Raw genomic sequence first — 22,980 nt, 5'->3', positions numbered from 1 at the left:
GAGCGCCGCCGAAGTCGGTGTGAGCGGCGTTAATCGACGGCCTCGTTGACACCGCCCGGTAGGGTCGGCCCGCTGCTGCTCCCCGCACAAGCGTCGGCGAGGTGTCGCGATCTCTCGAGTGAGATTGCGCGCGCCGCCGCCTTGGGGGAGATGGCGCGAGGTTGGGAATGACGGCGGCGGCGGCGCTCGTGACCGACCGATATCGCTGACTGAGCGCCACGGAGAAAACTCGACCGTGAAGTCCACCCAAACGATCTGACTGCCGCGATGAAATTGCCAGGGTGGCCCAGGTTGGAGAGGTGAGTCCCGTTTGTTGGTCGACGGACCTGAGAATGATGCCACCTTCGGATGCAACGTGCGGCCGCTGGGAGGGTCGTGCTCGGGGAGCACCTTGAGCGATTTGACGGCATCGGTGGACCATTCACAGCGTAATTTTTTTGTTGTTGCAAAAAGCACCTACTCGGCAATTGTAAGAAACAAATGCGCGTGTTGTACGTTGTTTGTATATGTCATACGGGGAATGGGGACAGCAGTGGCAGTGCATGCAGTCGCCGCGCTGCGCTTTGAACCCGGTCGTGACCTTGGTTTGATTCATGGCCAGGGCTAACATCAGTGGCGGCAAGTGATGTCTGAACCATCCCTGGCCCCCTCCCCCAACTCCACAAATGGCACCGACCGGGCATCGTGAAGTATGTTCCAGCGAACCTCGTGACTGACACACGGCGTACAGAGGCCTCGATTCAGCGATGAACTGACAAAAGGGCTGGAATGTATTCTTGTTTATTCATGGCAAGATGCACCAAGTGAACTTTACGCTGTGATAGTTTTACGACCTACTGGGGGCACGCACGCATGCATGCGCCGGTGTTTTTCACCGGTTTGCCTCTCGGCCTTGGTTGTTGGCTGCTTGAGAAACACCGGCTGGAACTGGAACATTTATTCCATGAATCGGACGTACGTGCTGTCGGCGAGGAAGTGGTTATGGCGCAGACTTCCTAAACGCCGGCAAATGCCGCGTGCGCGTGTGCGGAGTTCAATTCCCGCTCACGGCCAACACCGGTGACGATTATCCAAAGCAGTGCTGGGTCTCTCTTATTTTGTCTCGGACTCAAATGAGAACCTGGTGCGGTGTGTAAACATCAGCACTGGGGAGACAAAGGCGACCGGGCATGGTTCAGTCCACGTGTGTTATTGCGAGGGGCCAGCACCGTCCGTGAAGGCTATACGGTGCTTGTCGGGGATCTCTTGTTTTGTCTGGAGCTCTCTTCTCTCATCTCAGCACCTCTGTTCAAATCTATAGTTTCTCAAGACTTCTCTATCTCAAGCTCTACTACGTCTTCTGTCTTCTCACGAGGAGTTTATACATCGAATGGGGGGGGGGGGGGGGGGGGGGAGCCCACCATTATTATTTATGATTTGTGACTCCAATGGAGCCAGCACCAACACTGATTCTGCACTTCCAACCCTCGTGACCCCCTGTTCTGTCTCTTCCTCCTTACTCGCATTCTTTGATGTTGCTTGCCCAGCTGATGTCCATTCTGCCACGTCCTCTCGAGCTTTATGCTGGAGTGTCAGCGCTCTTTGTCTGATGGCGAAACATCCCCGTTAAATCAAGGGCCACTGTGCTTGTTCAATGCCTTTAGCGAAACACCCCTTGGAAGCCGTGTCCAGTGGTACCTGGCTCGGATCCTGTTAGGTCATGTAAACCTCGGCCATATTTTATTGCATCCATTTATCAAAATAAATGTCGACACCGAAGTAAAACCGGTTGGTGGTGGGGTTAAGCGTGGGTGCTTTCTCTCTTCCGAGCCATTGGGGCAGTGTAGAGGAGGAATTTTAAATGTTATTTTAACTTTACCAGGTAATGCCCACTGAGCTATGTCGCTGCTTTGCAGAAGAGACCTGGTAAAAAATGATAGTTCAATGAAGTGACTTATCATCGGGAAATTTATACCAGCCAAATTTTTTAAATGCGTGATTCTAAATGTGGAGGTAAAAAAACGGATGACCCGGAGAAAAATCCACGTGACCACGGGGGGAGACATGCAAACTCCAAATATACAGGTGTCAGGGTCGGGATCAAACCCACGACCTCCTGCATACCAGGCGAGGTAGTTCACATCTTGCCACCAAAGCACCTTGTAGTGACAAACGTTCTGAGCGTAGGAATATCCTTCAACTATAAAGCAGAATGCTTCGTACTCGCGTGTTGGATATAAATGTAGACTGCCAACAGGTGCCAGCTGTCATACATATATCTGCTCTTGACCGAGAGAGTGACTGATGTGAATTGACATCCTACAAGGGATAGAAAGCTGAAACTTGGCACAGATGTAGTCGAGTCTATGCTTATAACCAGAAAACAACAACAACAACCCAACAGTGTGTTTGTGCCACCAAAAATAGGTTGATTGGTTTCAATCAGAATATTTGTACTGGAGGAATCCGATGAGCTATAAAGCTCTTCTTCACAGATGTCCGCTCATAGGGGACAATCAACCTGGATTTGTACATTGCTTTGTCTCGCACTAAATACTCAAAAATATACAACTTCAACAATCACGAACCAAGTAATTCACCTGCCGTGGAGTGTGATGCTAAAGCCAATGCAAAGTTGGGCGAAGCCCGGTTACGAGATTGGTAAATTTCAGCTTTTCGGTTTGAGCCGTTGTTAGGTTGGTCATGGAGCCCATTGGGATGGTCTTTGTTTCTGTGTTTCATGCCCTGGCTTGCAATCGAAAACATAACACCTGGTGCAGGCCCTTGACCCCGTGACCCCTTGTGTCAGTAAGCCTTCGGCGCTCTGCATGGCATCGTAGTACATCAAACCGCAGTGATGTCAGTGATTTTAACACGTAGGCTTTCACGACCAATACCATCCATAGAGGTTTTTGGGTTAGATCGCGTGAAAAAAAATGTGTCGGTAAAACCCGCCGCCACCTGACAAAGCCAACTGGTAAGGGTTGTCACGTAAACGGAACATGCCAATTTGTCACTAGCACAGCACACCGGTGTGTTGGAGAGCCAAGCCACAACATTTACAATCGGAGTACGACGTCAGATTGTAAATGTTGTGGCTTGGCTCTGAGTACGACGTCAGAATGTAAATGTTGTGGTTTGGCTCTCCAACACATCAGTGTGCTGTACTAGTGACGAATTGGCACGTTCTGTTTACGTGACAACCCTTACTAATTGTCTGTGTCGGGTGGTGGTGGGTTTTAACGACATATTTATATATTTACGCGATCTAACCCAAAAACCTCTTATTGATGTCAGTGATGTTACTGCCACATAGTGGTGGCGATTGGCTGTTTATTGCTGCTGCTGCTGTTTCCGCCACCCGTCACTGTTGCTATTGTTGCTGCTGCTATTGTTGCTGTTGCTATTGTTGCTGCTGCTGTGTACAGATGAATAAACGCCCCTGAGCCGGAGGTGGCCGCATGGCTGAAGAGGCTAATACCGTGTCAGATCAGATCATATATCACTCGCTTGGCACATGGTGAGTGTCTCAGGTTTGAATTTGGGTTTCAGCCATCCGTGATTTCAACTGAGTTTTAAAATATTAGCAAGTTGATGGTCTGATACCGGTCACCAATGGCCACAAAAAAACAACACACCATTTAAAATGTTCTTTTCGCCTAATGCACATTCTCACAATGGGAACTATAAAAAATATTGCTTTGAGTGCCGTGTGCCGAACACCAGCTCGTAGCGGGGCATGTGAGAAGCTGCACCACCAAGTGTCGGTAAGAGGCACTTGTAAGAAACCTCACAAGTAGTTCTGTGACATCTGCAGACTCCACCCTTCTGCGCGTACCTCGATCCCGGCTGCGTTCCCGGAGTGAGCGGGCATTTGCTGTGGCTGCACCACGGTTATGTAATTCCCTACCTTTGGAAATTCGTTAATCCGATTATGTGGATACTTTTAAGTCTCGTCTTAAAACATCTTCATTCTCCGTATCATTTGGCCTTTCCTTTTTCTTACAAGGTGCCTTGAAACATTCGTGGAAAGCGCCTTACCATTAAATGTAAATTATTATTTTTATCAGCTTCCAGAAACTGTTCTCTGACTCTCTTCTGTAATTCCGTGAATGTTGGACATGCAAGTGATGCTGATGGCACAGTTGTATAATTTTTCAGATGCGCTTCTGCGGTCGTCTGGAATGCTCTTCCGATATTAGGAAGCCACTGGAGCTATGCACTTCAAAATCAGTTGTTTTGAAAACTAATTTGTTTAGAACTGCTTTTTGTTTTTAGTTTGTTGTCCTTCCCCCGCACCTCCGATTAGCATGGTTGGCTATGTACGGTGCAGAAAAGTACATATATAACGTGACATAAAAACGCTTGGTCTCTCGGACTCGTTGTGTTGGGTTGTAAGTGTCTGTGTGGCCGGGTTTAGCTATACAGTGTACTCATTGTGGGCTACGTGGTCTTGCAGTGTCTGGAAAGATTGGGAATATCGTCTTATTGTAGGCCTGGGCTGCGAGGTTGCCAGGAGATGCCTGCGAAAACAGTGGATTTCTTTTGAATCTATCTGCGTGGTGCTTTGGGAGTTACCGCCTCGCGATTGCGTGATGGGTTTTTTCCCGAGTTTCTTCTGGAAAAATATGGCAAAAAAATGTCTTGAGATTCGGTGAGGCCTTTCCTGAGGAAATCGGTGATATAATTCTTGTCATTATTATTACACCACATGTCAGTAGACCGTCACCCGTGCCGTGGCCCTCGGTGGTATTTCTACAATTCCACACTTTTCGCCCTTTTGCTTTTCACTGATTTTTCCATCCGCAACTTCCCCTCTGTATCCCAACCCCAATATCCCGACCACCACCACCACCCCCCACCATCGCCACCACTCCACCCGCACCCCACCACCACCACCACCCCACCACCAACCAAACACCACCCCACCACCACCCCACCACCACCACCACCACCCCACCACCAACCAAACACCACCCCACCACCACCCCAACTAACCCCTTGCTTGTACTTGCCTTCACATTCCTGACATGCCATGTGGCATTCACATGCACAGGGGTAGATGTGGCTGGTGGGTGGTGGTTGCGAGGTGGCTGTGGTGGGGATGGGGTTTGGTTGCAGTGCTTTTCTGGTGGGGCGGGAGTGGTGGGTGAATGGCTGTGCGGTTAAGCTATCCGCTGTGTGTGCACGCGCATGCATGCGTGCTCGTGTGTACACGCGTGTGTCATTTGGCTTCCTTCCATTTCGCATTTTAGCATTCCCTCCACCCTGCCCCCCTTCCCCCTTTCCCCTCATGCTGTTCAAGCGCTGCTCCGTTTTTCTCTTTGAAGCAAGCGGTGATCAGAACCCATTGATTGCTGCTTTCAGAGCCGTTCTCTCTACATCAAACATTTGATATTTTTCAGCGTAAACCCCACCACTGCCCAGTTTGTGCAGAATTCCTCCGCGTTTAACTTCGACGATTGTCTCGCCCAGTTCTCTCCACCCCGTTTACAGGACGGGGGCCTGCGTCGTGCCCTTTGACCAATTTTCCTCTTTAATGTGCGAACTTTTTCACAACCATTGCGCTCACCCGAGTCTCTCGACCCCGTTTACAGGAGGGGAGGCGGGGGGGCAGGGGCAGAGGGTCCTGTTTTTTGCACCGTTTGGCAAATTCCTCCTTGCGTCCGTGACATTAATAATGTCGTTCGTCGGAAAGGATCGGCCACTACGCGGTTGATCCATCTCGGATGCTGCGTCTCAAAGTTCACCCCGCTCTCGATGCTGCCCTCTGGCCGTGTTTTATTGCCCGACGATCCCCTCTTTGGAATGCTGGCTCCATCCTCCCTTTTATTACTTTCTGAGAGACTCAATCCTCGTGTAAGCTGACTCCTGATTCTTCTAGTGTTTTTTTTTTCTGGAGGCTGAGGGGGTTGGGGGAGAGCAACGTAAGCGATTAAAAATAGGTGTCGGCTGGTCAGTGTGTCCACGCGTGTCCACGCGTATCCACGCGTGTCCACGCGTGGACACGCGTGAACACGCGCATGTTCGCGAGCGTCGGGCTGCGTGACTTGTATCGCTGCTGCTCGTTGGTGACACGCCGGCGTTTGTGTGTAACCCGCCGCCGCCAGAGTCGTTTGCATCCCCTGGATGAAGCCGAGAGCCGCTGTGCACGCAGTGAACACCTTTGTGTTGCGCGTGCGTGTGTGTCTGTGTGTGTGGGGAGCGGTCGTGTAATGGTTAGCGCGCCGCGCATCGAACCCGGCGACCCGAGTTCGATTACCGCTCACGTCCAACACTCGTGACAGTTATCTGAACCGATCCTGTGCCTTCCCTAGGTCGACTCAGCCTCAATTGAGTACCTGGTCAGGATGCCTAAATATTGCCACTGGGGAGAGAAAGGAGGCCGGGTCGTGGTGCTGGCCACCTACTCCCTCGTGTGCCGGGCCGGCCTTCATAAATGCTCACTAACAGCACTTGCCCCAACAATATGGTAAAGGCTGTACGGTGGATCTTTGTTAAATCTGGCTCTTTCCAGCCTGCACACATTTTTCCCTTGCAACGTGCTTTCTCTTAACTTACAGTATTGAATGATTGTTGCCTTTAGGGAACTGCCAAGGGGGTCTCCCCAAAGTGTAAAGGTCACAGCCCTTTACGTATACGGTGCTCCCAGAGGCATATGGCAGCAACGAACATTGACGACTCTACTCTACTGATGAGTCCTAATGATCCATAATACAGGTTTTTTTGGGTTAGATCACGTAAATATATAAGTGTGTCGTTAAACGTGCCACCACCCAACAGCCAATTAGTAAGGTTTGTCACGTAAACAAAACATGCCAATTCATTACTAGTACAGCAAACCGGTATGTTGGAGTGCAAAGCCACAACATTTACAATATGAGTACGACGTTTCGCCAGTAAATACAACTAGCTTCATCCAGCAGTAATTACTAAGTGGCTGTGTTGGCTGATGGCGGGTTTCACGACACATATTTATGCGATCTAACCCAAAAAACCTGTATTATGGATGATATTGGTCGTGTAAGCCTACGTGTTAAATTTAGTCCTAATGAGTCTGAAACTGGTCTTCAGTTGTGCCTTGTGTTTCACTGCAGCCTCTTGGTTATCATAATGACAAAATGGCCACACGCGTTCAGAGCTCTTTTGAGCTGGTGGTCTGGATAAGGCTGGGAGCTGCTGTGCCGAGCTCTTCCAATTGGAGCCGTGCATTTTACAATTACATAGTCACTCTTGCAAATTGGATATTGGCAATACATTGATTCCCATCGATTATGAGGAATTTTATGCAGGTTTGGAGCGGCCGCTGGTTTAAATGTGTGCAGCCAAATTGTTTGAAGGTCTGTACGTGTTTGTGTTGTGTGTGTGTGTGAATATTCTGTAACCGTAGGAAATAATTAACGTAATACTTTTCAGTCTTGTGTCAGTCCGCTGCTTTTGATGGAGGCCTTGTCATGCCTCGTCAACCGTGGGGGTCGTTTGACCACATGTCACCGTGTGGATCAGTGCAGGACCGGTGTCCAGGAATCGCTCGTCACTGATGTTAGCCTTGGCCTGCAACAAGACTCAGGCCCACGCACGGGTTCACCGTACGGTGCGCTCACCATAGCGCCACCGCTTCACCATTATCAGCTGTGTGAACGATCGGCACCAATCTTGGTGAGGCTCAACTTGGCCCCATCAAAACCTTGCCCATGTGGTGGGGTTAAATGAGGCACTGTACTGTCGCCTGAATTCACAACTAACATTACATTTATGAACAGAGACATTTCAAGTTTTATTTAGCTGAACCAGGTGGGAACTTGAGAGACCAGAGGAATGAGTCTCGTTTGCAAGAGTGATCATCGGTGTCATCACATTTACAAAAGCAAAGCAAATAAAATAAAGTTACAGCAATGAAGTGAATATCAGTGTAACAAAAATGTGTTCCTGGGTAGTGTAGTAAGTGTTATTTCCTAATTGCTGGTGCCTCAAAAGTACAGAAAATGGCTATTACTCCCCACAAATGTTGCTTTTGTGACCAAGACAGGGATATTTTGATATTTGCCTATTTTCAATGAGAACAGGCGAATTTGTGTAAATTCGTTCACATGAAGTCAGAAAAAACAACATATTAATAAAAATTAACATGTATTTATACTGAAGTAATACAAAAATGACTACATAGTGATATAAATCAGAGCAAAAACAACTGCGTGGCGCATGAGAACTCGAATACATTGCACGTGCGTGAATCGGTGTTAAATTATAAATTCCCTCTCGCGGAAGCTGGCTCAGGCAGATTATAAAAAGATTACAAAAAAGTGAAAGTGGCTTCCCACTCGGGAGAGAGGGGTAGAGAACCATTGCTTACAGCCAGGGTGAGATTCCAATTGGGGTTACAAGTCTGTTTCTAGGGAGAGCTGGTTTACAAAGGCAGATACAAGAGTCGAAAAAGCGAATTTGCAAGAAAACAAAGCGTTAAATGTTTCAATAAAATTAAATTGAAAGAAATAAAAAAAAACAATTAACACGGAGGCAAAAATAACACAAATCAGATAAATTGGAAGTGTGCAACTTAACGAGGTAGAACAGCGATAAAGAAGCGATTGCACTCGGCTTCAAAGTAATTAATCCGATTGATCGTAGAAGATCGTGTAAAACATTAATGTAGGGGCAGTGCTCTTCCACTTATGATGTGAAACTGAATTTCTTTTTCTTTGTTGATCCCTCTAGCCGTGTGCACTTCGGTCCCCTACCGCACTGCGCGGTTGTCATTTGTTAAGCCAGGCATCCCTTGAAAAAGAGACTCGGTGGCAAGCGGAGGTGCCAGCGGTCAGCACACGGTGCTGCTATACACACCTAGCGACCCGAGTACGATTCCCGGCCAAGGCTAACGGCTGTAAAAGTGAGCGATATCTGAACCGATCCTGGTGAAGTGTAGATCAAACAATCCCCATGACCAACACGGTGTGTGTGTGTGTCGTGGCTTTTATCCAGCAGCGGATTGACAAATGGTGTTAAATCGACTTCGTTGTTATTTTTAAATCTCTCTGTTTAAAGTGCTGAGACAGTGGCTGGATTTTCCACATTTTTCCGACGGTGTTGGGGGGGGGGATGGAAATCGTGTTTTGTGCAGAAAATTCGCCTGGTGCAATCAGGCACTCGAGGGTGGCACGATGCAGAGCATTCTTGAGAATTAAATTGACAGTGTCTTCCTCCCCCCCCCCAGGCACAATCATCGAGTTGCTTTGCAGTCGTAGCATTTGTTCTGTGTTTTAATAAGAATCGATCAGATATTTATAGCGGTAGAGGGAAAAACGTGGGGCATTATTGTGACCCGACACCTGCGCTGCGTATTATTCTTTCCCTCCTTCCCTCTCTCTCTCTCTTAACGTCAGCAGCCGTTTCGTGTGAGACCGTTCAGAGGATCTTATAAATGGGCAATTACTTAATGAAATGCTTTAGGAGTCAAATTAGTTTTAATAATGGGCAATAAAAAACACGTACGAGTGACTCGAAGCAGGTGTAGCAGCGAGGTGCTGGGTGTACCGATGCTGGGTGTACCGATGCTGGGTGTACCGATCGGTGCTTGCGGTCGACCGCTCGCGTACGATCGTGGAAATAGCGCCGACCACTCCGTGACTATTCTATGAAGCAACAACGGTGGTCTTAATTGTGTGATTCCAGTACAATTGGTGTCTTAGCATTTCTTTCTGCATTAACGTTAATTCATAACAATAATGGCAAATATGTATTTATTAAAGCGTCGGTGAGTGTCGAGGGCACTCTTTTTTTAATCGGCGGAGGCTCTGCCACATTGGGGATGTTTGAGTGAGTCATAATTGGATTTTTGGGTTGAGAAAAAAAATGATCTGAATGAGAGTTTGGTTTAATTTGGGAGGACAGCGGAGATCCCGACGAATGCTCCACCCACCCACCCACACATGAAGGGGGTGACACTCAGACCTGCCACCTTCTGGACACACCTCTCACAGCCATAGACCTACAATATCTGGCTAACCATCGTGGTGGTTGGTGGTGGTGGTGGTTAGTGGTGGTGGTGGTGGCGGTCACCCATCCACGTACTGCTCGGCTCCCAACATCTGATTATATGAATATTATTACCAATCACAAATAGACACATTTGACAGTTTTTAAGAATCCACAATGTAGATATTTTTTTATTTGGCTGGTTTTGATAGCGATGCCTTTGAGGTGAGGTTGGTGGGTCACACAGAAATGGAACTGTTGGTTGTGCGTGCGACTCCCACTTGCGAGACAACGGGGTGGTGCGTGTGTAGGGGCAGTACAGTAAGGAGGTTGCAGGCAGGTTATGTTTGTGGATTTTGAGTGTTTCTCCTCGTGTGTGTGTGTGGGTTTTCTTCACAATAATATTGACCGGATATCCCAGTTCAGCAGCCCGAGACTCAGACTTTCACGTAAACAATTAGATTATATTTTCTGATTATATGTCTGTGGAAAGATGCGTGGGTTGTCATTCCTTGTAAATTAGATTGATCCACTCTTACGAAGGTGGCAACGATGATAGAGTCGTGCATATTTCATCGCCTTGGTTTCATAAAATATATAAACAAGCAAAGTAAATAACCAGCCGAACGTTAACTTCTTTACCGTAGCTTTAGTCACATCAAACATTTTCACGTTGTCTCTTCTGCAATGTTACTCCGATTGTGCTCTCGACTTTAAGGAAATTTCCATTCATAACTCTCGCAGGGCAGTGCTTCACTCCTTGATAAAGATTGCTCTGCGGAAGGAGACGGCGCACGGACTCCATCAGAGAACCTTTGAACTGACCTCTTATCCACATTGGCAGAGCAGCATGTTCCACGTGGCCTGCTAAAGAGATGTTCTTTGTGTGGCGATCAATCCAAAAAATGTGCCAAATTTAGCCACGTGAATTCAGAAACTAGTGCAACATTTTTTTTTTGTCCTGACCATCAACTCCATGGCACCTGAAATCCCGGTTTAACCGCAGGCAGCTGAAACCTGGATGAGAACCCATGCCCTCGGGATTGCTGGCTCAGTGCTCGGACCTCTGAACCACGCGGCCATCTCTAGCTACATCGGGCGTAAACGTTCACAATCTCGTGTTGTGACTGAGTCGAGGGAGGGATTACAAAAAAAGGAAGGAAAGGTGCTTTAGGGGAGGCAGCGAGTCAACACGGCTTTCTTTTTATTGATCCCGGCGAAGGCTGTTCCGAGTGTTGCCACGCGTGCGTTTGGTCTGCGGTGGCAACAACTTAGCAGCTCTGGCCGACCGTCAGCTTTCAAGGCGATGCTAATGCTCGTGGCGCAAGCGAAAAACGCAACTTGGATCTGTGGCGAAACGGAATTCCGCACGCGTACTCACGGCCCCTAGCGACGCCGAGGGAGACAGAGGTGGCTTTGACGGTAGCGGCAGAGGTCGCAAACGGGTTTTGATTCCTTACCCATACCCGTACCCGGCCGCACCAGGGCCGCAAACGGGTACCCGTACCCGGGCGGGTACGGGTAGGGTACGGGTATCGGGTACCTGATTGCGACCTCTGGGATGAAGCCATGTTGCAGGCGCGGGTGGGTTGATTCTAGGAACTTGAATTGTGAGAAGAGACAAGACGTTGGGAAATGAGTGACAAACAGTTACTCACCATTGACTCACGGTCTACCCGTACCCGGCCGCACCAGGGTCGCAAACGGGTACCCGTACCCGGCCGGGTACGGGTAGCCGGGTATCGGGTAGGGTATGGGTATCGGGTACCCGGTTGCGACCTTTGGGTAGCGGCGCCGCAGTTCGGCTCCGTCGTTGACGACGCGCCGGCGGTGGGCAAGCAATGGCTCGGGGTACGCGTGGCAGCGGTTGTCGCACGACTCGCGCGATGGACTTCGCGATCTGGCGCTTGCGTGTTGCGGGCGACGAGGGGATCTCTCTGTTGACGGGCGATTATCGACTTAGCGGATGCGTCGGAGGTAAGAGGATGTCGCCGAGCGCCCCCGCCGCTCATCAGGAGCGTGTCGGTGGAGAGCTGCCGCTTACCCTTTTAAAGAAAGTGAGTCTCGCCTAAGGGAAATGTAATTATTGCAGCGTGTGTTGTTCAATTGGTGACGTCGCTCTAATGGTTTGTGCCTGTGTGTGTGTGTTGTGTGCGTGCACCTTTGTGTTCTTCCCGTGGCCGGTAGGAGTCGCAAGATCCAAGTTCGGAACATCCCTCCCCAAATGCAATGGGAGGTCAGTGAAGTATGCGATAGTTTTTACTCACTGAGCGCTCTACACGTGTGTGTGTTGGTGATAAATAAAATACATGAATCTTCTTGTGTTCCATATCTCCCGATGATGAAAACGCATTGTGTGTTCTGTCGGCCAATCGGATGCCTCCAGCTTTAACCGGTAATAATCACCGGTGAGCACCAAAAGGGGAGAAACCGGCCCAGTAGTTTGTGTATTTAAACAAAATGCTGATAGTTTACATACTTCTAAAATACAAATACAACGTATTTAATTTTGATGTGTAGATATGGATCTCAAGTTAATTTGTGGATTTTATTTACGAGAAAAGGTGTAATTTTTTGCAAACCTATTTATGTTAACCATTCTCTTACGTGGTAACATTTTCTGAACATTTACATTTGATATTCTTGAACAAAAATCTTCATATGACCAATAACGAAATACTGTATTGTTTGTAAATAAACGTGCACACATACAAACAACACGTACATCCGTACATAATGCACACTATTGCACACGCATACATGCGATTGTACGTACAGTTATATGTTAAAACACACACAGCAACATACTTGCATATGGACGCATATATGTCTGTGTCATGCTAGCACTTAGTTTTATTATAATTTTCATGATCGTAAATTTATTTACGTCAAACAAAGACGGTCACTGCATCACACACTTTCAGATACGCTTCTGCGGCCGTCTGGAACGCTCTTCCTTCCGATATTAGGAAGCTACTGGAGCTTATGCACTTTTACACCGTCTAGATTGACAACATCATTTCTTTAGAGCTGCTCTCTGTGTTTAGTTTGTTGTCCTTCCCCCGAATCTCTGATGAGCACGGTTGGCTACGTACAGTGCGAAAGAAGTTCAACATACATACATAAAACGTACGCATGTGCATACTATTGAATCGTTCACATTCTACTAGCAATATTGCTCTTGATTTGCCTCATGTCTAAGCAGCGAAATGTTTCTTAAACTCTCCCCCACCCGCCCCCAACCCCCACCTCTTTCCCACACCCAGCAGGATTAATCGGTACACCGCAGTTAGTTCGATCGGTCGGCCGCTCGCCCGACTGGTGGGGTACAGTGCGGGTACTCGCACCTCTTCCCGAGATGTCTGGCCAGCGTGGAAGAGTAGGCCAAACATCGTCCTCTAAAGAGGGGTTCTCGTGAGCTCTCTCTCTACTGCAGGCCCCGCCTGGCCAGCAGTGGCATGCGCGAGCTCTAGCAGGGCGGGGGGCGGGGGGGGGCTGCATCTTTCACCCTTTGCTCGAGCGGCAGATCGACGCGCGTTGTAGAACGAGGCAGAAATGCGCTCCGTAGCTCCAAGACCAAACGTGTTTTGTTTTTGTCATCTCGGGTTTGTTCAGTTTAATTAATCGGGGGGTTCTTGTTTGTAGGTTTTAGATGGCCTGCTAGCTCAGTACGGGACCGTGGACAACTGTGAACAAGGTGAGACTCTTGCTCAATCCCTCAGATCTGAAGCTCGCTCGGTAAAATCAAATCGCGCGGCAGGTTTATTGTGTCTCTCGGCGACTGTAAGAAGAAACCCCTGTCACACTACATTTGTGTTTTGCGCTTAATTTTGGCAAATTTCAGCTCTTGATAATTAAAACTTTGATTGGCTTTTGGCACAAAATCTTTGCAGGGCATGAAGAGGTGCGCCTGTAGTTTGGGATGAAGAGGTCACTCGAAGTGACCTCAGAAGTAGTTCTGTGATGTCATCTTCTGGGGCCATTCTCTGATACAGGGCTAAATGGAAACGTCTTCATTTTGTAACTTGATGTTGAAAGCACAATCGGCATCTCCTGCAATAGGAGTAGGGGAAATTGCGTGGCCCATCACACCGGCATCTTGTTGGAAATTACAGAAATATCCTGCTCGGCTAACATTTTGGACAATGGCTCTTTCTCCTGGGAAAGAGTGATTTGTGTTTACAACACATTTGCCTCGATCACAGACTGCAAGCAAATCAGCCTGAATGTACCCATCACATCTCGGAAGCTAAGCAGGCTTTGAGCCTGGATGGTGCTTAGATGGGTGGCCACCATGCACCACAGGGGCTACGTGGTGACCGAGCATAATCCATCATTGCACTCTCCTTGTACGCTGCCACATCTATGCTCCCCTACCTTCGCCAAAACGAATGCACCGACTAACTCCTTCGACCCACGTGGCCTGGGGAAGGCCTTCGTCCAGCAGTGGATAGATTAAGGACTGCGTTGTCGACTTTAGAACTGTCTCTCGGTGCATTGCCTGACCTGTGTCCGTGCGCGCGGGCGTGCTTCTTGCAGTGAACACGGAGAGCGACACGGCAGTTGTGAACGTGACCTTTGGCAGCAGGGAGCAGGCCCGGCAGTGAGTGTCACCTCCACCCACTCCCCCTACCCCCCCACCACCACTACTACCACGCATGAAATGATTAGTACACAGAACTTGCAATCCGGAGATTACTGGTGTGGCATTTCAAACAGTGGGGCATGTTTCTTGAATCCCACTTGTACTGTTCACCCAGCGATGTAAATGGGTACATCACAGATATTCGATAGGCAGGTCGTGAGTCGTCCGGTAACGTGTGGGTACTTTTCACATTTTCTCTGATATCTGGCCATCGTGGAAGAGTAGACCAAATACGCTCTCGAGGGGCTCCTTCTAGCAGGGAGGCCATTCTGCCTGCGGCGGTGTGAGCAGGCAATTGTAGGGTTGCACCTTTATTTTTACAAATATTCCTCCCAGCTGCGTAGAGCGAGCGGCTCACGGGCTGAAGGTTGCGAGTCCAAATCCTAGCTGGGGGTTGACTGATCCCATCACCCCCCCCCAGGTACTAAAGTCAGCATTGGTTGCCCCTACGGACAGACTTGTACCCATCATAAGAATGTGCAATTTCCACCACTGGTTGGTGGGCTGAAAACGAGAGATGAGCCACCGCCTCAGGAAATCAATTAAAACACGTGGTCTGTTTGTAAGTCGATTTGTTCGTAAATCTAACGTTACTCCTGTCGATTCCAAACATGTAGTATGGCGTGCACACGAAACACGGGGGAATGGCTTTAAAAGTTGTATAATCTCCTGTAAATGTAGATGCCACTGCTTCTTCATGTTCTGCAGATGTAGATGCCACCACCGCCATCTATTACGCGGCGGTTGAACTTACGACTCTCGATCCGAACAGGCAACTGGACATACGGACAGGTTTGTTCATGTCTCTGAAAGCTCGTCGGTCAAATGTTCGTAGGTAGAGGAGTCCCTGTGCGTACGTGCGTCTACCTCCTCCAGAGCCATCGACAAGCTCAATGGCCACCAGCTGGAGGGCTACTCGCTCAAGGTGGTCTACATCCCGGACGAGAGCGCCGGGCCTCCCCCCGGTCGCCGGGGGTTCCCGGGCGGCCGTTTCGGGGGCCGCCAGCCCGGGGGGGCCGGCGGGCAGGCGGCAGGAGGAGGCGGGGGTCTGGGCGTCGGCGGTGCGTCGGGGGGGCCCGGGGGACCGCACGGCGGGGGCCAGTCCGGCGGCGGGGGCCGGCAGCAGGGCGAGGTGCCGCTGAGGATGCTGGTGCCGAGCCAGTACGTGGGCGCCATCATCGGCAAGGAGGGGGCCACCATCAAGAACATCACGCAGCAGACGCAGTCCAAGTGAGAGGCCAAGCCGCGACGTGCACGTATATGCGCGTCAACAAAGACCCCCCCCCCCCCCCCCCCCCAGTATAGCCTTTAAACAGACTGTAGGGGTATAAGTGCTGTTAGCGAGCACCTATGAAGGTCAGAAAGACAGACGAGGGGATCGGTGGCCAGTTCCACGGCCGGCCGCCTTTGTCTCCCCTGTGGCGATATTTACACACCTTGCAAGGTACTCATTTGAGGCTGAGTCGACCTAGGGGAGGGCCAGGAACCGGTTCAGATTATCGTCATTGATGTTGGCCGTGAACGGGAATGGCACTTGGGTTTCTGGGTTCATTGCGCAGCACGCTACCTGCTCCACTACCACTCCCCACTCACGCAAAAATACAAAGACCCCCCCCCCCCCACCAGCAAAAAAACTGTTGGGACAAGTTCTGTGAGTGAGCATCGACTGAGTCCAGCACAACAAACACATGGACACCATCGCCTCTCCCAGTGCTGGTGTTCACTACACACCTGTAACCAGGTACTTATTTAATGCTGGGTCGACTTACGCGAGTGCCGGGTTTAGGTTCAGATAACACGTGGCACTGATGTCAGCTGTGACCCACGGAATCAAGCGTTGAAAATACGCAAACAGAAGCCACAAGCACCTCCGCGTCTCCAAGCTGCGCGTGAACATTGAGCGCAATGTCGTCATCGTCATCCTGACTTTTCCGTCCCGTCCAGGGTGGACATCCACCGCAAGGAGAACGTGGGCTCGGCAGAGAAGCCGATCACGATCCAGTCGACGGCAGAGGGCAGCTCGGCGGCGTGCCGCCTCATCCTGGAGGTCATGCAGAAGGAAGCGCTGGACACGAAAACGTGAGTGAGAGAGACGCAGAGGTCGCAACCAGGTACCCGATACCCGTACCCTACCCGATAACCGGCTACCCGTACCCGGTCGGGTACGGGTACAGGTACCCGTTTGCGACCCTGGTGCGGCCGGGTATGGGTACGGGTAGGCCGTGAGTAACTGGTGAGTAACCATTTGTCACTCATTTCCCAACGTCTTGTCTCTTCTCACAATTCAAGTTCCTAGAATCAACCCACCCGCGCCTGCAACATGGCTTCATCCCAGAGGTCGCAATCGGGTACCCGATACCCATACCCTACCCAATACCCGGCCGGGTACGAGTAGCCGGGTATCGGGTAGGGTACGGGTACCCGATTGCGACCCTGGTGCGGCTGGGTACGGGTAAGGAATCAAAACCCGTTTGCGACCTCTGGAGAGACGGCTCGCCCCGTCATCCGCGCGCTGTCACCGCCGCTCCCTGCTTTGCGGTCGCGTATGGGCGGTGCTCGATTTTTTATTTATCTGGACGCGAGCTCACGTCCACTATTGATTGAGAAAGTGTTAATGTGCCCTTCTTTAACATCACCTGTCAAAACACATGACTCTTGCTGTTTAAATGTTGATGATATGATAAGTATCTTGCCCCGTGTTATATACCTCCGAAAGTACCTTATCTACAGCACGTAATTACCTGTCGTATCCACCCACCTACCTACCCACCTACCCTACCGAATAGGACCCATTCAGCAACCTCACCAACAGCCAATCTCATGTATTGTGTTCATGGTGATGGTGCTTGTACTGTCGATGCCCATGTGAATCCTGTATTGACGTGATCACTCTTTGTTGATCCCGTGTCATGGTTTTGCAATGATTCGCTTCAGCGTCTCCTCAATACTAGTCTCCTCGGAATATAGCGGCCCCTAGTGGCTGCACAGGTCACATTAACACGTGACATACAACACGTACAAATCCCAACACCTTGATTCTTGCTCATGCGCCTATCCCGAGCTTGACGAACAGTATGAATCAAAGAGTCCATAAGTGGTTGCAATGCTATTTACCCACGCTAACCCCATGTTAACCTCGTGTTTTATTACATATCAATGCCGTTTAAGATTTGTTTAAATGTAAGCTCATGTTTTTCGTTAACTAAGCGAGTGTTTATCTTCACTGTTCAAAGGCCTTTAATATTAGCTGCCAAAAAAAGTCGCACCCAAAGACCAAATATGCGCGCAATATGGAAAGATGTTAACTACCTCGCCTGGTAAACACGAGGTCGTGGGTTCGATCCCGACCCTGACGCTGTATATTTGGAGTCACGTGGATTTTTGGAATCACGTGGATTTTTCTCCGGGTCCTCCTGGTTTTTCCCTCCACGTAGTATTTGGCTGCTATAAATTTCCACGTGATAAGCCGCTTCGTTGAGCTATCATTTGTGGCCAGGTCGCTTCTGAAAAATAGCCTATACAGCTCAGTGGGCCTTACCTGGTAAAATAAAAAATAGTTTTTAAATAGATAATTTCACCCTGGACGTGCGATCACAGTGCCGAGGAGGTCCCGCTGAAGATCCTCGCTCACAACAACTTCGTGGGTCGTCTCATTGGCAAGGAGGGGCGCAACTTGAAGAAGATCGAGCAGGATACCAACACCAAGATTACCATCTCGCCGTACGGAGACCGCACACACCACCGCGTTCGTCTTGCTCTCAAAACCACATCCGCAAGCTTTATGTATGTTCAAATTATTTCGCGCCGTATGTAGCCAACCGTGCTAATCAGAGGCGTTGATATTGAGTGTACAGGCACTGGAGCTCACAGGTCGGCGGTGCCCAGGTGCTGGGTATTTTGTAAAAGGGAGAGGCACTGTTTCAAATGAATCGCAAGTGTCACTCGTAGGTTCTAGATAGATGGATAGTTTTTATTTATTTAAGCAGGAAGGAACCCAGTGAGCCGTTAGGCTCTTTCATGGGTGTCCTGCAACGGTACAGATGTTTCCACTGTGTGTCACAGGCAAAGTTAAAATATTAATTTCTTGGCTACATTTAAAAAAAGTACTCGTTGAAGTCTCTAAACGACGTAACACGGTGCAATCTTTGCTGGGTGACTTGCGCTCCGCCACCAGGCTGCAGGAGTTGACCCTGTACAACCCGGAGCGGACCATCACCGTGAAGGGCTCCATTGAAGCCTGCTCGCAGGCCGAGGTGGAGATCATGAAGAAGCTTCGCGAGGCCTACGAGAATGACCTGGCAGCCATGACGGTACTACCCCTCCTGTCGCCACCTCCTCTGAGGAAAACCTCATTCTTCTAAACTAAATAATTTTGTATTTTTTCAGGTAAGGCCCACTGGGCTATATAGCTCTTTTTCAGAGGCGACCTGGCCACAAATGATAGCTCAATGGGATCGAACCCACGAACTCCTGCATACCTGGCGCGAGGTAGTTAAATAGCTACATAGCTCAGTGGGCTTTACCTGGTAAAAGTAAAATACATATGTTTAGTTTAGTTTTAATGATTACCCATGTATTTAAAGTGTCTAAAAATCTAAGTTTCGAAATCGTGGGAGGTTCCTCTCGTGAATTGCGGCATCAAAGTGGCATTCAGTGCCACTGGGCGAGAAGAGGTCTTAATGTCTGTATCTCACGAGCGGTGTCGCCTCCCGTCTTGTTCTTAAATTTTGGCAGCAACAAGCGAATCTGATCCCAGGCCTGAACCTCGGAGCCGTGGGCCTCTTCCAGCCATCGATGCCGATGGTGCCACCGCCGGTGGGATCCGGAGGCCCCTCCTCATCCTACATGGGCCTCATGGTAAGCAGCCTCCTGACAAGCGGCAGAAGCTCTGGGCTTCAGAATCAGAGGAAATTCTTTTGTTTACCATTGTCATTGTGTTGTTGTTGTTGTTCCCATCAACATCACTGTTGGGATGTTTTCATGAGTCATTTGTGGACTGTGACGTCGGGACACACATGGCCTACGCTTGTTTTGAATGACGACATGGAAACTTTTAACATCCTCTTTGAGCCAGACGGCACCTGTGATTAGCATGGATGGCTACGTACGATGCGAAAGAAGTTCAACATACATAGTCATTTCACGGTTAATATACATGCAGGATTAACCAGGGCAACTGCTTGGCTCAAACCGCGAGCCTCTGCGACGAGCAGTAAACACACTACCGCTCGACCAGGTAACTTGCCCTAGAAGTATCAGGATCGTCATTGTCATGATCATCGTACAGCATCTCTTAACTATGAGTCTCCATCGCCAGTTTCGCCAGCAACATTTTAACCAGACATGATTATCATCACTGTCATCGTTATAATCATCAGAAGCAGCAGGAGCAAATTCATCGGTATTGAACGTCCGGTATTCATCATTGTCATCTAACCACCGTTACCTATGATTCACCGTTATCTTTGTCGGATATTTTCACTGGTGAGATGAAGGCAGCCGGGTGCACCTGCCGCTGGCCACGCTACCACCTGGTCACAAGTGTTCTAAAGCTGCAACAACCTCTTAATAGCCACTTGTGGACAGCATTTATCCTGAAGGCCTCCGTCTATTGAGCGGAGGAAGAGTATCCGTGTGTGTGTGCGTGTACATGTCTGTGTGCGCACATGTGCGTGTGTTTGTAGGAGCGGGTGTGCACGCACGCGTGCGATTGTGTGTGGTGTTCACACACCCACGTGTGTTTGCGTGAGCGTGTGTTGTGTGCACCGGTGTGGATGTGTTTGTATACGTTTGCACACATCCCTGTGTGTGTCTGCATGCGTGTGCGTGCGTTCGCGCGTGTCCGTTTACACGTGCGTGCTTGCCCGCGCGTGTGCGTACGTGTGTGTGTGCGCGTGCCATCCGGTGTAGGCTTGGCACGCCGCCGCGGCCCCGGGTTCTGCCCCGGGTGTTCCGTCGTGCCCCGTAAGTGTGCTGGCACGCACAAGCGCCAAGCCTATTAACGAACACTTGCTTCCTTTTTTTTCTCTCGCGTTCAATAAGTTCCGCCGCAGGCTTGGCCAGTGACCACCAACGCCACCAACTCTCCTTCGCTGCACTCTCCGCCGCTGTCACGCGCGCACCGAAAAACTGAAGTGGAAATAGCCGTTTTAAAATGACGTGTTTTAACAGTGCTTGGGCAGGATTCCATTTCACCGAACGATGTCATTCTTTTCGTTTTTTGCCTCTCAACGCTATGAATATAACCGTCTGTTCTCCACCAGTCCTCATAACGTTGCGCATCGGGCAATCTCTTCTGCTGTGTAAATCCTTTGTGCATCTCTTCAACACCTCTGAAGCTCGTGGAAGCCACTGCTTGGCCCGGCTTTGCTGCCTGCTCCTGTTCACCTGTGGGCGTGTTTTCTGTACCGTAAATTTAACACGCAGCAACGTTTCAGAGAGGGCGAGGGGGAACAACTAATTTGTGGGGACGTACCAGCTAATCGCTGCCAATTTGTTTGCCTTTTACAAGCACTGGGCATTTTGTCTGCCATGGCATTGCGTGAGACATTGCTTCTTAAAAAGATTAAACAAATTTCGCGGACCTTAATCTCTAAGACCTCACGCTTCCCTTGCAGCGAACCTAAGGTCTGGATTTCATTAATTATGATACAATTTTTTATGGTTTTCAATTCAGGTTGAAATTGTTTACACATTAGCCCTCTGTCCTGTCCATAGTGAAGGTGGGAGCACTGTCACTCTCGTCAAGAGGATCCCATGTAAATTAATTTGGAGTATTACATTGTCTTGCTGTTAAGCACTTGCCCTAATGAAACCGGCCCCAATGATAAAGGGGGTGAGGCACAAACCAGAGCAAAAAGGATCATTTCGGAATATTCAAACGTGTTTTGCCCTGACAGCTGCCCTTGGTCTTCCAAATGATTACGAAGACAAACTCACATTGGAAAGCGTTACAGAATCCATGTTGCGTGCATGATTTTTTTCCCAACTTGTAAATAACGATGCCTCCTTCATCGGTCATATGATGCATCACGATGGGTCACATGACCTTGCACGCACTAACATATACAGCACATGCAGAGTTTCAGGTTTATTTTATTTAACGAGGTGAGAACTCATATACCAGGATAAATTCTAATTTGCAATAGTGACGTGTAGCACCAAAACGATGAAAGCAAAACAAAATAAAGTACAACAATGAAGCGAATAGAAATCAAAACAAATTTGGATGGGTAGACGAACAGGATGATCCACTCTGATTCACGTACAGATTTCACTTTTTCGTGTCAGGGCATGTGTCACGAAATCATGAAGGATTTGTCGATACGGCATGTGCACAGGTGTGGTGCACAGTGTGTGCTTATCGTGCACGTGTGTGTGTTCCTGTGTGCACGCGTGCTTCCCCAGCCGTCGGAGCAAGAGACGGTCTTCCTGTTCATCCCGGCGCAAGCGGTGGGCGCCCTCATCGGCAAGAAGGGGCAGCACATCAAGCAGCTGTCTCGGTTTGCTGGCGCCTCCATCAAGGTGTCTTTATCATCGCACTGCCTCCCCGCGGCACCTCCACATCCAGCACCGTCGCCACCGCCGTCACGGTCATCGCATCGCTGCCATCCTCATCTTTGCCGCCAACCTCACCATCGCTATCTTCCTCGACACCGCCGCCATCGTCATCGCCACCATCCTCATCATTAGTATATATGTATGTTGAACTTCTTTTGCACCATATATAGCCAACCGTGCTAATCTGAGGTGCATGGGAAAAACACAAAAGCAGTTATCACCATTGCTATTGTCCCTCACCTTTACAATCATCACCATCATCACCACCATCCTCAACATCACTAACATCCTTGATTGTCGCTGCCACCATCCTCATCATCGGCATTATCATTGACACTAAACTCACTATCATCACTTGCTCTCAAGCACTGCCACAACAAGATTGACATAGTCTTCACTAAATAGGCATTTATGTTGGACACTCTCCTGGCTCCATCACCATGGTTGTGATCGTTATCATCACCATTATTGCCATCCTCGCCATTATCACCACCAGCACCTATGACACCATCCCCATCATCATCATCATCGCCACCGATATCATCGGCATGAACGCTGCCACCATCGTCGCCAGCGCCATTACTGTTATCGCCATGCTACTATCCTCACAATCACCCCCACCATCACCCCCACCATCACCATTATCACCACCACCATCCCCGCCATCACCATTGCTACTTCCACGACCTATGCGAGCCGCAGTTTGTCGTGTATACCATCTTACAGATTGCACCAGCAGATACGCCGGACTCCAAGGAGAGGATGGTGATCATCACGGGCCCTCCTGAGGCTCAGTTCAAGGTAATTTCCTTCAGCTGTGTTCT

At 49.4% G+C, this 22,980-nt stretch overlaps 1 protein-coding gene across 6 annotated transcripts in view; it reads left to right on the top strand.

The window, feature by feature from the left end:
• LOC133349673 (insulin-like growth factor 2 mRNA-binding protein 1) overlaps nt 1-22,980 on the top strand; it is a 73,242-nt gene that overhangs the window by 37,084 nt on the left and 13,178 nt on the right. Inside the window, exons 1-12 of one of the 6 annotated variants that reach the window (XM_061563310.1) lie at nt 116-299; nt 12,139-12,187; nt 13,597-13,648; nt 14,491-14,554; nt 15,473-15,826; nt 16,541-16,675; nt 18,194-18,316; nt 18,771-18,906; nt 19,331-19,453; nt 20,507-20,560; nt 22,004-22,120; nt 22,883-22,957. In XM_061563310.1, the coding sequence (XP_061419294.1) occupies nt 268-299; nt 12,139-12,187; nt 13,597-13,648; nt 14,491-14,554; nt 15,473-15,826; nt 16,541-16,675; nt 18,194-18,316; nt 18,771-18,906; nt 19,331-19,453; nt 20,507-20,560; nt 22,004-22,120; nt 22,883-22,957 (1,314 nt within the window). In that variant the 5' untranslated portion in view covers nt 116-267. Of the gene's footprint in view, nt 1-115; nt 300-12,138; nt 12,197-13,596; nt 13,649-14,490; nt 14,555-15,472; nt 15,827-16,540; nt 16,676-18,193; nt 18,317-18,770; nt 18,907-19,330; nt 19,454-20,506; nt 20,561-22,003; nt 22,121-22,882; nt 22,958-22,980 lie in introns of those variants that run through there. The other 5 variants (XM_061563309.1, XM_061563307.1, XM_061563306.1 and 2 more) reach the window with 5 other exon arrangements.

Source organism: Lethenteron reissneri, chromosome 31 (genome assembly GCF_015708825.2).
Source record: "Lethenteron reissneri isolate LAM-NWPU_2019-01 chromosome 31, ASM1570882v1, whole genome shotgun sequence".
Classification (NCBI taxonomy): domain Eukaryota; kingdom Metazoa; phylum Chordata; class Hyperoartia; order Petromyzontiformes; family Petromyzontidae; genus Lethenteron; species Lethenteron reissneri.
Note: the sequence above shows the minus strand (reverse complement) of the source record. Positions and strands in the feature narration are given on the sequence as shown.